This window comes from Gekko japonicus, unplaced genomic scaffold (genome assembly GCF_001447785.1).
Source record: "Gekko japonicus isolate JY-2015 unplaced genomic scaffold, Gekko_japonicus_V1.1 scaffold1191, whole genome shotgun sequence".
Classification (NCBI taxonomy): domain Eukaryota; kingdom Metazoa; phylum Chordata; class Lepidosauria; order Squamata; family Gekkonidae; genus Gekko; species Gekko japonicus.
Window position 1 is genome coordinate 375,686 of NW_015164708.1, and position 16,112 is coordinate 391,797.

At 41.1% G+C, this 16,112-nt stretch overlaps 1 protein-coding gene across 1 annotated transcript in view; it reads right to left on the minus strand.

Annotated features, from left to right (window-relative positions):
• Positions 1-16,112, minus strand: part of RAB28 (RAB28, member RAS oncogene family) — a 135,272-nt gene that overhangs the window by 99,214 nt on the left and 19,946 nt on the right. Inside the window, exons 3-4 of the mRNA XM_015409535.1 lie at positions 12,963-13,051; positions 9,179-9,308 (exon numbers count right to left, since the gene is read on the minus strand). Of these exons, the coding sequence (XP_015265021.1) occupies positions 9,179-9,308; positions 12,963-13,051 (219 nt within the window). The remainder of the gene's footprint in view (positions 1-9,178; positions 9,309-12,962; positions 13,052-16,112) is intronic.

The following is a 16,112-nucleotide window of genomic DNA, read 5'->3' on the forward strand; positions in this document are numbered from 1 at the left end:
CAAAACTGCCAAGAGAAGAATGTTCAGTCTTGCCAAAGTAAAAGCTCTTCTTTGTTCTGGGACTCAATTGATAAAAATATTTAGGCAGTTGCATCGGGAGGGCAGTTCCCAAATGAAGTGTTGAACATACCCTGAGTGCCCTAATAGATGTACTTGTAACATCCAACTTCCTTAAATTTGTCTTGTAATGTTTTTGGTTTCTGTATTTTAATCATATCATTTGTTATTCCTAGGCATATCATTTTCTTTTTCAATAGTTGATTCCATTGGCTGTAATGTGTGTCTGCTTGGATAAGGCCAAGCAGAGTAGATCCTCCCTCAGATTTTAAAACCTTTACTATAAAGAAAAATGCTTTAATCCAAGCCGCAGCTTCCATCAATAATTCTCCTAGTTCTGCTCTCAGTGCTATGCTTGAGACACATCTAGGAGCTCTTTCTCTATTAAGAGATCTTTTCTGGGCCGCTTTAGTGGGCCATTGGAGGCCCCCCTCCTAGTTGAAAATATTTTCTCTGCATCTCTTTGTGGGGAGGGAGAGGAGGAGGTACTGGGCTGGGCTCTGCTAGTTTTAAAACCTCCTTCTTGGCAATAGTTATGAATTTCCTCTCTCAGTGGGCTCTTCCGCATTGTCATTTTTGTCACTCGCTTGCCCCTACTGCTTCAGGGTCTTCCCCCCTCCCCCAAGTGTTTTGCTCTTTCTAGTAGTCCCAGAAGGAGCAAAACACATATGGAAAGGGGGGGGGGACCCAAAGCAATCGGGACAAATGAGTGACAAAAATGACAATGCGGAAGAGCCAAGTGTCTGCCTGACGAGAGAGAAGAAATCGGGAGGCAAGGAAAACGACCTGGGTTTGCATACCTTACCAGGACACTGATATTATAAGGGCTGTAAACAACGCACTTAATTTGACAGGCTTCCTAACCATTAGTTATGTAAGCTGGAACATAAAACAACTGCCAAAGTAGCATGATAAAAACCTTAATACTTCTTTCTCCAGTAAAAACTGAACTAAGAAGCCTTCTTTCTCTCTCTCAAGTACATGGTCATACTCCTCCTTTTATACACACACACACACTCACACAGCTACACCACTAGAGCTGAAAACAAATATTGCATTTGGTGAATACAGAAATCAGATGAATCTGCAGCATAAGCAGCAACATTGTACGCAGGCTGTGAAGTTTTATTACAGCTCCTAATTTGACTTGCTCTTCGGTGAAAGAAATTTTTTGAAAAAAATACTTAATGGCACATACAGAAAAAGATTTATAGAAATTTTTAAACACATATTTGCCCCTTCTTTCAAACCTTGTCCAAAAGCCCAGTATTAATGTCCTCCTTACAATCGAACATTCGTTATCCTCTATCATCAGCTTCCTTTGGTGAGGATATATTTCCACAGTAGCTAATGGAGACATTCCTCCAAATCAATGTGCTGCAGTGATAGAGAAATAAAAGCTCATTTCACTGTAATGATGCTTCCAGACTTGCCCCAAGTCAGGTGGTTGCTTGCCGTTAATGATCTGTGACATACCACACAAGTAGTCCTAAAAAGACTTATTATCCACTGCATGTGCAACAATATTTGCTTTATGGATGGCTAAATGAATGAAGACATTCAATGTAACTGTAAAAGTAAAAATCAAAAGAAAACTTACAAGTAACATGTTTTCTTTGAGTAAAAGAGCTGTGAACATTTTCCATTAATACTTAACCTTTTGCTGGAGCAGCACAACCACATATAATGCTTGAAGAATCCATAAAGCCAAAACACGGCATGGGGATAATGTGGATGACCTACCACATTGTGACTTGGAAAAAAAAAACATTTATGCCCAATTGGTAACAATTAGAACTCTTATTTACTCTCAGGGATGGCCGGGATGGCAAACTTTGTGGAACAAGGACAGCAGGACATTTTCCTTGGGTTAATGGGCACAGTTCCTCATAAACTGTACTACTGTTAACTTATGAACACAGAAAAATTTATCTTAAGATACAGTGCAGTCAGACAGGACAATACATATCCCAGCCCAAAGTACCATCACAAGTTTTCTGCTTGCCATTTTATTGCAATTATACAAGACACCAATTTTGTTCTCCATATGCCAGCTGTAGGTTAACTATTCACTGAGTGCAATTTTTAAAATCTCCATTTTTATAAGAAAACTAAAGTATGAGGGATACAGCCAGAAAAAAAAAATAATTCCAGTTAAGCCACGAGATGCATTTATCCTAACTCATATGCCCTTTGTGCACTGTTAGCCAAACTGCCTTTAATTATTAGTCTAGGTGAAGTTATGATTATTAATTGGCAATAGGCAAATTAGGGTTCTCACTAACATATACAGAAGTCCCACCTTTGCTGTAAGTATCTGAACAGACACAGAGACTGGATTCAGTAAAATATAATGTCTCTTTACTGGGAGATATATATCATTCAAACAATACACAACCACACACACATTTATACATATGCTAGGAAATAAAGATAGATCCTTAACACAGTTGCTTTAGCAGGATATTCGCTGGTTGGGCAATATTTACCTGTCTTCATTAGTTGAGCCGTTCCAATGGAAGAATGGAGGGGTTTAGAAATAGAAAATGGTGAACATGTGTTCTGAACCAGAAGAACCACATGGACTCTAGCTGCAGATCTAGAGTTTAAAGATGGAGGTAGGGTATGTGGATAGCAAGCTGGACATAAGAGGGTTAAAGCTTCGATAGGGGTCGTGGAGAGGGTAAGAGAGAGACCATGTGGTCAGGCAGCATCTTTTATAACATGGGGGGGGGGGGCTGGCTGAGTTGGCCACATCCCCCTGTGACACCTTCTGTTAGTCCGTCCCATAAAACATACTATTGGCTGGCTGGAAGAGGGGAGGGGGACTAAGGAGTGGTCAATATTGAGAGCTAGAAACTTGGTCTGGGGACTGGCACCTGGATGAAGGATGATTGAATCATCAGGGCTATTGTCTCTTGATGGCCCTAACCCGGCTTCCTGATGGGTGAGCAATTAATTGCTATTCAACCATGAATAGAGTCTCTTGATTAGATTTGTAGGTAGCTGGGAGAGGGGGAAGAGAGGTTGCCTACATGTGCTGGAAGAAACTCCTAATGGCGTCTGGAGTTCTCTGTCCTCATGTTTTCCATGGCATGGCATCTGAGGCTTTGTGCAGGCTTATGGAACTGCTTCATCTCATTCAGGCAAGATGGCTGGTGACTCTGGACTATCACTGTGGCAGCAACACTAAAGGAAGGTGTCCCTCTTTCACGTGTGCAGTCTCAACAGGTATTCCCAGGTCTCCATATTACACAGTCCCTTTGCACAGTTCATATTCCATAAAAACACATTGATAGGCTTGCATGGCAACAGCACGCACACGAAAGCTCATACCTTAGATGAAACATTGTTGGTCTTCAAGGTGCCACTGGACTCAAACTTTGTTCTATTGCTTCGGACCAACACAGCCACCCACCTGAATCCCACTTCCAAATAATTCATCTTCCTCTTGTACCCTAACATACAATTGCCACAGATAAAGACGGTGGGGGGAAACTACAGAGACAAGAGGTTCACAACTATGGAGGCTGCAGGCAGAGGCTGCTAGCTCATCAGCAACCTCACATGGCGCTGGCTGCCACACCCCTACCTCCAGCACTGCCCCCTCAACACTTACAGGTGAAGGTGGAAACCCCTTCTGTCTTTGACAGCCACAATGTAGTTGCACCTTGCAAACCATTTCATTGGCCAAGATACTCAAGTGAATCACATGAACAGGGTTGCCAGCTCTGAACTGGGGAATACCTGGAATTTTGGGGGTGGAGCCTGGAGTGGGTGAGGTTTAGGGAGGGGGGCACTTTATCAAGGTGTGATGCTATAGAGTCTGCCCTCCAAAGGAGCCATTTTTTCCCCAGCGGAACTGATCTTGGTAATCTGGAGTTCAATCGGAATAGTGGGGTATCTCCAGGTTCCACCAGGAGGTTGGCAGCCCCACACATGAATATTATAGGTACCTGTGGAGCTAACCAAAAACCTGTTGCAGGCTTTCTGTATCATAACCCTGGTAGCTTTGTTTGAAAGCCAGTTTGGCTTCTAAAAGCAATTAAGTTGAGAGTGAATGGAAAACTGTTTGGCTACGCTTGTTCTAGCGGTCATCGCATTGCAGTTTTTGTTAGACTATGATCAAGCTGTGGTAAGCCTTCATGGAATACTTTTCCAAGGAACAAACCTTCCAATGCATACCCAAGCTAAAACTGTTTATATCAATTTCCTTGTCACTGTCAAGAAAGTAATAACAAACAGAATGTCAGGAAAACAGTCTGCCATACCTGGTTTTCTGATATATTCATAGCACTTTAATCAAAATGGAAATACAGCAGTGTTAGAAAAACGGCTGCCTCAGTGACTAATTTAGCAGCACAGCATATTTCTCCTGTATTATGCAGCAATCAGGCTGCCACCTCTTCCTGGTCCTGCTGTTGCTGTGCCTTTGACAGAAGCCCAGAATGAAGCTGTTTCTCCCAGCACAAGAACATCAGAGAAGCCATGCTGGATCAGGCTAATGGTCCATCCAGTCCAACACTCTGTGTCACACAGTGGCACAGCATGGAGATAAGCAGAAAGCTTCATAAACTCAGTCTTTGGTGTACTTGGTAACTGTTATAAACATTGGGAGGAAGAACATTTTTTTCCAAAAAAAGAACACTGAAACTTCTTGCGATACAGAAGAGTCTTCAGGGTAGACCTGCTGGAGCCAGAAATGGTCCACAATATCCTATCATAATAACCCAATCGTCTATGAGCCCCAGCAGCTCTGAGAAATCTGGTACAACTCAGTGTCAACCTCTGCTCAAAATACAGGATTGGATCCAGACTCAACTGGCTGTTTCCATTGATTCCCCCTTTCTGCTGCAGACTGCCCTCATGTCATTCCTCAGGGTCCCCTGCTCCAAACAGCATTTGTTGGGGAACCAGAAGGCTACAGGAAGGAGGCAGGAAACTTCCACTCTGCTGATGGAAAATTTAGTCTGGATCCAGCCCACAATTTGGAAGGAGTTTCTCCTGTGAGGACACTGTGCTTAATCTCCCATTGCATAGCCTGAAACATTACATCATGAGATGTCTACCAAGGGGATGAGTGAATCTAGAGCATGATCATTTTTATGCTCAGCATTCTGAATATGCAAAAAGGGCAGGAAGAGAAGACCGTTGTGAATGCTGCAAAAAGATTCTGCAAGAGTTTTGTCCATACTACTTTTCTAGGGGGGACAGGGCATTTGAAGGGTGCTCTTCTACATGAAAGGTTTCTGGCTTTCTCCTTTTAGAGAATACACAGGCAAATAGAAACTGTATTCTACTACAGAAAAGCCTGTTGTAATACTTTCTCAGGGTTTGTTATTCCCACCTAACTGGAGGAAACTCTGTAGTGGGTCTCTGTTCCACAAGGTAAGAATGCATTTCTCAGCCGAAACAAAAGGCAGCACTTACAAGCCAGTTTATTTGGAAATTGCCAAGCATCCATTAGTAAAAATTATTTCTAAATACTCAGATTTATAACTAAAATCTATAGTTTCAAGTGCAATTATGTTGTCCTAATAGATCATCAGACAGTTCAATGCATTAACCTTACAATTTACATTAGAAGTTAACCTTTACACTTCACACTACAACAATGAAACATTTCCTGCTCAGAGACAGCACTCCGGCATCCATTAATCATCACTCAGGCAAATACACCATCAACATTTTTAATTAGCATGGATGCACTCTCTTCTCAGCCCCATCTGTCACAATGGTTGTTTAAAAAGCTGACTTATTGTACTCTGTTTGGGGAAAGGCTCTGGTTAGTATCTAAGAGAAGAGAGATCGTTCATCCATCCAGCCTACCCTGCAGCCTGATAATTCCTACCCCTTCTGTAAGTTGCTGATAACCGCTGCCCTCAGGCCAAGAAGCACACTGGAAATCAAGTAACAGCAGCTCCTACACAGCTTGGGTTAATTTTGGGTCACAATTTATCCACTAGGAATGTTGACTTGACACTTAGGGATTTTGCTTATAAATGTCATACAGGAGGGAAGCTGGCCAGGAAGAAGGAAAATAGAGCAGCATCATGCACCGAAATAAACACACTTTTGCTCTCCTGCCTCAGCCCCTGTCCAAAATGAAAGTAGACTGTAGGAGGGAAGGAAAATCTTAAAACTAGCTACAGATTCATTAAATAATGAGCAACTATCTACATTACCTCCCAAGTGCCGTAGCACCATAATAAGGAAATACTGCATAATTAAAAAAAAATATTACAGTACTTCCAAACACACATTTTTTGACAATAACAGCTCCTCACCTAGGATAAGCCAATTAGCCTCCAATGAAAAGAAAAGCTTTCAATACTCAGCTACTCCTGTGTCCAGGCAAATCGATGATCTATTTGACAGTACAGAAATATAAAACAGCCACCCCACAGAAATTTTCTTTTTCAAGGGGAATTAGTGCTACTAATTGGCCATGTTAGTGAGAGGCCATTGGGAAGCAGTCGGTGGGAGACCCACACGCATTTCTAGCAACATGTAAAAGTAAAAAATATCTATTCGAGGGAGGAGGAGTCATTCAGAATTCTCTAGTAGGCCATCTGAGAGATACAGGCTGCAATCAGTAACCAGCAGAGGAGCACGATGTTAGTTTAGATCCGAATACAAACTTATTGGTTGCTAAATTCCTGTCTATCATATTTTCCCTCAGAAATTGAGTATTAGTCATTGCTTAAGATCTATTGATCAGAGGGGCTCTGAGAAGGAAAGGAAGGGTGTTAATTTAGAAAGGTAACACTTTTGTCTTGTTGCTCCCGGGGCACACATCACAATAAGCACTACAAAATGAAAGCTACCCACTTCCCCTTTCTACATGGACCTCAATCCAAAGTAGACCTGGGAGAGGGCAGAAAGGCAGGGGAATACACCCACTCCTGTTTAATTAAATCCCATAATAAGAAGTTCAACATCAAAGACTTCTAAGCACCTAGCACAGACTTGGGCAAACCTGCCAGACAGTCCACAACAGCACATCAGCCCATTCCCATATGGCGAACTCCAGCAAGTTGCCCTGCTAGGATATGAACTTCTTGGGTGAAAAATCTGATTACTGATTACACTTCAAAGTACACATACAGCACCCCTCTTAAGCAAAGGAACCACACCATTAAAGAACTTGGGTGGTGAGCACTGAAGAAACGAAGCTGACAAATACTCCCAAACAAATGTGTACATTTCTGGATATTCTAAAATGGATTTTCAATCAAGGCTGGGGCAACAACAAAAAAAGCACCCGACTGGTGGACTGATCAGTTGTCTCCTTTCTCTTTACAGAACGCTAGTAAAGAGGGACTCTTATTAAAGAACTTACAAGGACAGCTCTGTCTAGTACACACTTATGAAAAATGTTACCATTGTCTGATCCAGGCCCGTAGCCAGGACTTTGTGGCTTGTGGGGCGATTTTTTTTCTGGCATGGCTGCCATTGTTTGCTCCCAGCTCCTTTATCCCCCCCCCCCCCCCCCGCTTTGGTTTCTCTCCCTCAGCACACCATTTTAAAAAAGATGTAAAATATTAAAAAATTAAAAACCCGGTTTTAGAAGGAAATCTTGTGGGGCAGAACCCCAAATAGCCCCACTGTAGCTACAGGCCTGGTCTGATGTGTTCGCTTTTGAAACAGTATAGTGATTTAAAAAAACTAAATCTCCACTACAGTGGAGATCATATGAGTACCAAACTGATAGGAAGCTTTTTCCAAATCCCTGGAGTGATGCAATGAAGCCATATTTTGATGAAGACAGAAGAAACTGATGTGAAGCAGAGTGCGCAAAAGCCCATGCACAGGTAGGGACTAAAAGTATTCATATTTTTCAAACAACCAAGTTGACAAATTGAAAATGGAAACGCTCTCTTTATCCACGTGGGCTAGGCTGCACCAAGAAAGGGCTGAGATAACCAGCCACTCTGTCCATTCAGTGGCCTCGTGCAGGGGATGTGCAGAATTGAAGGGAAGGAAACCTAAAACAAACGGCGCTTTCCAAAACATTCCCAATTCTGAATTCAGAGAGCATTCATTTTCCAAAATGTGAATGTCAGGACGACACTTGAAGGGCTGGCTGTAGAGAAACTGGATCAAGGAAAGATTTGCATTTGCACGTATTCCTTCTGTTATGGCAACCTCTTGCAGCCACCCCTTACCCTCCTTCCCCCAGCTCCCCCACATTATCAAAATTTAGACTTTAGGGTCCTCTCAACTGGAACCTACATTTTTTTCGTTTTATGTCAATAATGGGTTGGACCCAGAACACCATTTCCACATGTGCAAGGAACTCTGCCTGCGGAGCGCAGCTTTCACAGTTGCCCCCTCTCAAAACAGGAATAGGATTTCAAGAGTCAACTGGATCTGCTGTGGGAGCCATCTCACTCTGTGGGTGGATGCCCTTGCACCTACAGAAACACTGCGCTAGATGCAGCTTTATGGATTATACCCTACCACATTCCACTGATGGAAGCAGGACCTTTTCCTGCCAGCTTCCTGTGACCGTCGAAAAGACCCCGTTTTTTGTCCTCACAAGCAAAAAAGCCACACAAGTTAAGGGTCGCTGTGAGAATGGTGGAAGAATGTCACCAATTGCACTGGGACGATGTTATCAACCAACAAGTCTCTCTCAAGAGATGGTGATCAACAGAAGCCTTCTACTTTTAAGGAATAAGAAAGAAGTATCAGGTTACGCACTGCTGATCAAACACAATTTTTGAAGGGGGAACATAAACAATAATGCAGCCATTTTATATAAGAAAAATAAGGAAAACAAACTAGCAGAGCTTCCCAAGTTTTACAGGCAGTGTCATGCTGCTAATCACTGAAGCAGGTTATTTCCACGAAGTGATATCCCCCAGCAGACTAAACACTGTGATTGCTGTCACAATATAGCACCCCTCCATTTGGTGCAACGCATGAAATATTACATTCTGGAGTCCAGAGCTTGCCAAAATCAATGCACAGTGGTGCCAGTGAAACAAAAAGGACCACACATAGACCAGTGTCTGCAAGACTGAAGTCCTGAGTGGAGAATATGGAACATAAATGCTGATCTGCATTTTAGTAGATCGCCCAAACATTCCAACTAAATAACAATTTAACAACTTACTTTTATTGCCTACCAGTGCCACATGAGGCTGAGCTTCTGACTCTTCATTGACCTTTTTTGTAACATTGTACCAGTCTTCCAAGTTTTCAAAACTCTGCTGGTTAGTGATATCATACACCAGAAGGACAGCCTGAGGGAGGAAAAGCACAATTTATGAAGAAAAGTATATTAATTTATGCTATCATTTGAAGTCTCCAAGAATGGAGACAGTCCCTTCTGTAAATACGACTCCTGTAACACAAAATGAAAGTTATACAAGCCTGATATGCTCAGGCTCCTTAGCATGTCCATGGAAGAAGAGGACATGATGGAGCCTCAGGACCATGACCCCACCCACAAGCAGAGCGGATAAAAACAGATTTTAAAAATATAAAATTTTTAATAAATATATAATTTATTTACATTTTAGCTCTACCAAGTTTCTCTTTTAAAAATGACTGACTTAAAAATCAAATCTGAAGTTAAGGTCTATGTACAATTGGTTACAACTGAATTTTCTCCCCCCCCCCCCCCCCCAAATTTTCACATTAAATTTCCCCCCCCCCCCCCCAATCAATTTACGGACGCTGCTGTTCTCTGTAAAGGGAAAAAACTGGAAAAGCAACTTCATCAAATAATCATATAGCACAATCATTTATGCATTTATTCTACCCGATACTGTGGCCCCAAAACTGACAAGTCACTCTGAGCATTATCCACTGGGTGGCCTTTCAGTCCTATTTCTTATCTAGAGTCATCTCACCTCTCTGCAACCGACCCAGTACTCTAACTAAAAATATTTCTCTCACTGTATCTGAAGAAGTGTGCATGCACACGAAAGCTTATACCTTGAATAAAACTTGGTTGGTGTTAAAGGTGCCACTGGACTCAAACTTTGTTCTGCTGCTTCGGACCAACATGGCTGGCCACCTAGGTCTAAAAGTATTAATGACATTTACCTACCGATCAAAGAACATGGACATTTACCTTCTATCTCCTAAATGAACAATGATCTGACCAATTACTTCCTCCTGACCTTCATTCTGGTAGAAAATATTTCCTTTTTAGTTCTGGGCCAGAAGAGATATACAAGAGAAGGGGCATGCTGTGTGTGTGTGTGTGTGTGTGTGTGTGTGTGTGTGTGTGTGTGAGAGAGAGAGAGAGAGAGAGAGAGAGAGAGAGAGAGAGAGAAAGCAACACTGGGAAAAGGAAGCAATTTTCTGATTGATTGGTATCTAACATAGATCTACAAAAACCTGTTAGGGCTGTAGCTAGTCAAAGATACCCTACCTGAAGCCATAAACACCATTATTGACAAGTATATAATGTACAGTACATTGTTTTCGTAAAACAGTGAAAAAAATAAATATTTAAAAAGCATTTAGTGTACCCTCCCATGACATATAAGGCCTGTATTCATTTTTAAATCAGTATGTTTTATGGGTGACCTGACCTGGACAGCCCAGATCGTCAGAGCTCGGAAGCTAAGCAGGGTCAGCCCTGGTTAGTATTTGGGTGGGAGACCAACAACAAAGTTCAGGGACATGACGCAGAGGCAGGCCATGGCAAACCACCTCTGAACGTCTCTTGCCTTGAAAACCCTACAGGGTCGCCACAAGTCAGCTGTGACTTGACAACAAAAAAACAAGTTTTATGGTTATAGCGACCATATACTAAATATATACACAATGTGAATTTAATTTTATTTAAGAGGTAGTAAAATTTTGATTTAAATCAATCCCCATTCCATCTCGCCCTGTGGAAAATGTCACATATTATCCAAAATGAATGCACACATCTCCTAGAATGGAGCTGTTCACATAGAATACAAGCCTACTGGGGTAGTTCCTGAACTTATGACTAATGATACTAGCCCACAGTATTGTGTCAGATGGTCCAGATTGCCTTCTTAGCCATCAGCATCCTTTCCTGTCTGTGAAACATTGTCACCAGCACCCTAGTTCTCAGCATGCTGTAGTTCCCATAACTGTCTGAAGAGCTCTGCCTGAATTTCACTAGTGTACCAATTACAGTAAACTGGAAATGAAAATGATAAACATCAGGGTCTAGGGTATTCTCGCAAAAGACCAAGTTGGTCATGGATAACATAGCAGCTGGATAGAAGAGTTGGTGATGAGAATTCCTGAACAAAGCTCATCCCTTATTTTAACTTGTGTTTGACAATTAAACAACGTCCTGGCTAAGGCAAAGAAAATATCACTAAAGCCCACATCTAAACATAATCTAGACTGTGGATACCTACAAAATCACCAGCAATTTTGCTGTCATCAAACATGACCACAGCCAATGGAAAGCTCTGCTGTGGGACATGGCTCATGAAACAGGATAGCATCAAATGAAAGGGAGAGGAGGAAGAGGCAGGGTTGGCCAGCTGCTTCTTGCTGAAGGTCACATACTGAGTCAGAATGGTGTCGTGATTAAAAGTGAGCCAGGAACACCAGGGTTCAAATCTCACTGCTGTCATAAACGCACTGGGTGTCTTTAACGAAGCTGCCACCTTCTCTGCCCCAGCTCATCTGCAACAGGGGTCAGTATAACAACACATCTCATGCTATATCTGTTGTAAGGATCAATGAAATAACATGCAATGAGGTGCTCTTCAGTTCTCAGAAAGCTTCAAATAAATATGAACTGACAGTAAGAGCAACAGAAACATACTATTATTAATGAATGCTCAGAATGAAACGCCATCCAAATGGTTCGGGACTGACCGTGTGGGAAGCATTTCTGTTACTTCTCATGTCTCCAATCATTTTAAACTTTGCCCATGGAGCTCATTGCCATACAAGGAAAGCCCCATGTTATTGGGAGCTTTTAACTTAATCTCACTTTACAACACTTCCGCTTCATATGTAGGAAAACATGATTTGGCAACACAGATGTGGCAAAGTTGATTCAGGATTGGGTTATGTTATGTTAAACATCTGTTAACTACATTTTTGAAAATGACTAGCTTTAAAATTTAACTACTTGGCCCCTTTTTCATCTCCTAATGTGCAATTTCCAGGTTTTCCTCAGTTAACAGTTCTTCCTCTATTTTTACATGCTAACACACAATATTTACATGTTGCCAAAAGCAGCAAACAAATAATCTTTTTTTACAAATATACAATAGCCTTTTTGTGCATTTCTCTAATTTTATTCAAGCAGTCCAAAAGATGCATTTCCAAAATCAAATGTTATGTTGTGGCTCCTTTCCAAAATAACAGAAAGTTCATTGTCTAAAACATTTCTTATTTTTTAAAAATCCAGAAAGGGTACTATAAAATGGGATTGTTTGTAAAACATTTTAACCATTCTGCAAAAAAAAAATTTTCGCTACCTGGTTGACTTCTTTTGTTCGGCCTCCTTGAACCTCAGCTGGTTGAGTAAGTTTAATGGCATAGGATTGGTCTTAATTTCCTCCTCTGCCTTCGCTCCCCAGGAGGCATCTGCACTCAAAACAGCCACTATACCTACCATACCGTGGGGATATCTAAATAACCTTGGCGAAGATGGCTATTTCCAACTTAACCCACAATGCAGGGCAATGAACATCTGTTTCAGAAAGCTGTTAGAGATATACAAACTAGCACCTTTGCTTCATAAAAGAAAATACTGTTGAGCGATCCTGTATAAAAAATTTAACCTAGTTTAACAAAATCAAAGTTCAAAATAGTTTCACTTAAGCAGATGTTTACATTTTACAAGTCGCTTAACATTTCTCTCCTAAACTTTTTTCTTTCATGTAAACATGTTAGAAAAGCCAACACTAAAATAACTGCAGTAGTTTTTAAAACCATACCTGTGCACCGTAGACATATTTATCCAACATCTTGCCTCCTATTGTTTGGCCACCGATATCCCATACTTGAACAGTAACGTTTACATTTCCTGTAGCAAGAGAAAAACACCAAAAACTGAAGTGTTTGAATATCTAATTTACAGGAGGCAAGTACAACTAAGATTTCAGTGTACATGTCAACTATGCTGGATTGTGTTTGTTTGGGGGGGGGTGTGTGCATGAGGACATCTATTGTGACCTTTCCAAAAAGGAACCATATTTGACCAGGATCCAAAAAGCCACAGAACTTGTATGGCTGGGTTCAAGAAGTGTTACATCTAGGGTTCTCAAAGTGGTAGCCCCCCCCCCTTTTTTTAACTGAGGGCAACTTTTAAGAGTTGCATTGACTGGAAACTGTAACGTGCCTTTGTTTAAATAATGCCAGTCTATTAAGGTTACAATGGGACAAATGGCAGCACCTGCTGTACAAAGAAAAACAGCCAAAAATCTCACAGAGACACACCTGAATAGCTGCCTTGGACACACCTGAAAAGCTGTCTGGAGTTGTCTTTGGGAAGCATATACAGCAGGGCTCAGATCCAAATAGCTTTTTGGGCCCAAAGGTTTGCCTGAACCCACTGAACTGTGATTTCTTTGACCAGCAAAACCACCCCGATGCCATACCATAATCTGCTTTCAAACTCCCTGCCCACCCACTCACATTTACAGAAACCACCTGAGGAACCCATGTTCAAGAAATGCAAAACCTTCCTACTTGGATCCTGGCCTGCTATATAGAGCAATAATTTTGCAGACCAATTATGCATTTGGCAATATAGATATCATTTGTGCATATTTCAGCCAGGAAAAAAAACATTTATAATCTCTGTGTCCTGACCTGGACAGCCCAGGCTATTTATGAGGAGGAGGAGGAGGAGGAGGCTCTGACACAAACTGCTCTTTTTCAAGGACAGCTGTGCCAGAGCTTGTGACTGACCCAAGGTCACATCAGCAGGTGCAAGTGGAGGAGTGAGGAATCAAACCCGGTTCTCCCAGATTAGAGTCTGCACACTTAACCACTACACCAAACTGGCTCTCTAGGGTCTGTCTATTAACATTTCCAATATTGTTCAGCTTCTTAAATGGTTGCAGTCAGTAGATCAAGTGTGTGTGTGTTGGTCACCATAACTAATACATTAATATATTGTGAATATTGAACCACTAACGCTACTGTATTCCTTTTAGATTTCTTGTATGTTGGGAATTCTGCTTTTAAATAGCAAAGGATCTTGTTTTCTTTTCCAGCTGAATATGCAGACATTTTAATTTCAGTTTTGTATAATATTTAAAAATATTAGGGGCACAATTCAACCAAATTTCAAGTTCCTCTGATTTCAGTGAGAGAGCTAAGCATGAGTGAAAAACAAATATTCTAAATTTAATTGAATTAACTTTAGTCAAATTATACCCAAATTTTTTAACAGTGGGGGGGGGTCAGTTAAAGACAGGTTACGGCTGTAGAATATCTTCTCAGACTAGAGAATACTTATATCAATATGAAACTATTTTATCAAAGTATAATATATTGAACAGTGGGGGGGTGGGGGCACAAAGGCTGACACATGAGCCTACCTTGCAAAATATTTTCTAGACACAACAGAAGTCATGCAATTATTTATGCCTAGCATGGCATTTCTAAGGCAACATACACTGTCAGGAAATACTTTTTAATGCAATAAAGTTCTAAGAGCAAAATTATCAGAACACCAAGTCTTGAGCCCAGGTTCTGTGAGCTGCTTTTATAATATTATCCCTATGCAAAAAGCTGCCAACGGGATGTATTATATCAAGACCCAAGTACCTTAGAGTGGCCATTTTTTTCTGCACAGAAATACTGTACCCTTAATAACAGGCACAAAAGCAGAAATCCAAGGGCTTCCATTTTCCAAGAATGCCACAACTTTTCAAATACACAAACAAAGCCAAGGAGTTTTGATTTTTTTTAATTAGCACTAAAATTATTAGAACTATTCATATCAAGGATTTAAATAACTATCCTACTTCTTCATAGTTGACATGACAAAAAGATACTGGGTGGTAGATGCAGCCAGCTTTTCCACTCTCACTCACCTAATTCCCCCTCTTACCGCAGCTCCCATTGCACGTGGCTTTTGTGTATACAGGTCCTATGATACCAAGCATAGCAACTTTGGGTAGTCAAAGGGGACCCTTTTGTACCAGCAAAACAGCTGGTTGGATCCAACCCATACTGTGCTTATGCTGCTCTATATCATTTAAAAGACACAAATCCTGTTATGATTCCATTGATCATTCTTCACAGGAGAAAACGTTACGTATGACTGCAATCTCTTACATGCTTACAGTCCCACTGATATTATATGGAACTGGGAGAAATATCTGGTTCTTTTACAATGGGCAATCAATATAAGTACTAAATGTAGAATTCCTTATTTAATTTTTTTTATCTCCCAAAACTGCCACATCATAGTGGCAGATTTTAGTGATTCAGTACATAACATCAAGCACGCAATCAAATCAAGAAGTATGATTGCACCAAAAAAATAAAGAGACACTAAAAGTGAAGCTGATAAGGTGCAATAATTAATAACGGAAAATGCCTGACGTGTTTTAGTAGTCTTCATCAGTGCAATTTATTCCACAGTTGAATGCACACATATTGCACCGGCTTCTGGTAAGACAGAGGAACTATTTTGAGACACAGCTCCTCTGTGTGTCTCGCCAGAAGACAACACAGCATGTGTCTGATTAACTGTTGAAAACTGCTCTGATAAAGAGCACAGAAACAAGTCAGAACTTTTCTTTAACTATGGCAATTTACTAGCTTCACTTTCCACGTTCCTTCAAGTACATACACACTCCCTGCTTGTGAAAGTTACCTTATCCTCACTATCCTTTGACCTGTTTTGAAGAGATATCTGAAACAATTACATTCAGATGCACGAAGCTACAAACACGCATTTGTTAAGTTCACTGGGAAATTCTTTTGCACAGGCCACACTGAAATGAATGGGAATTCCCATCCTTTGATGTATAGCCTGTGCAAGAGAACTTCTCAGTGGACAGCACCAGAAGTCACCAAACAGAATTGCTGAGAGAGGAATAATTTGTATTCAAGCCACTAGCAAGCAA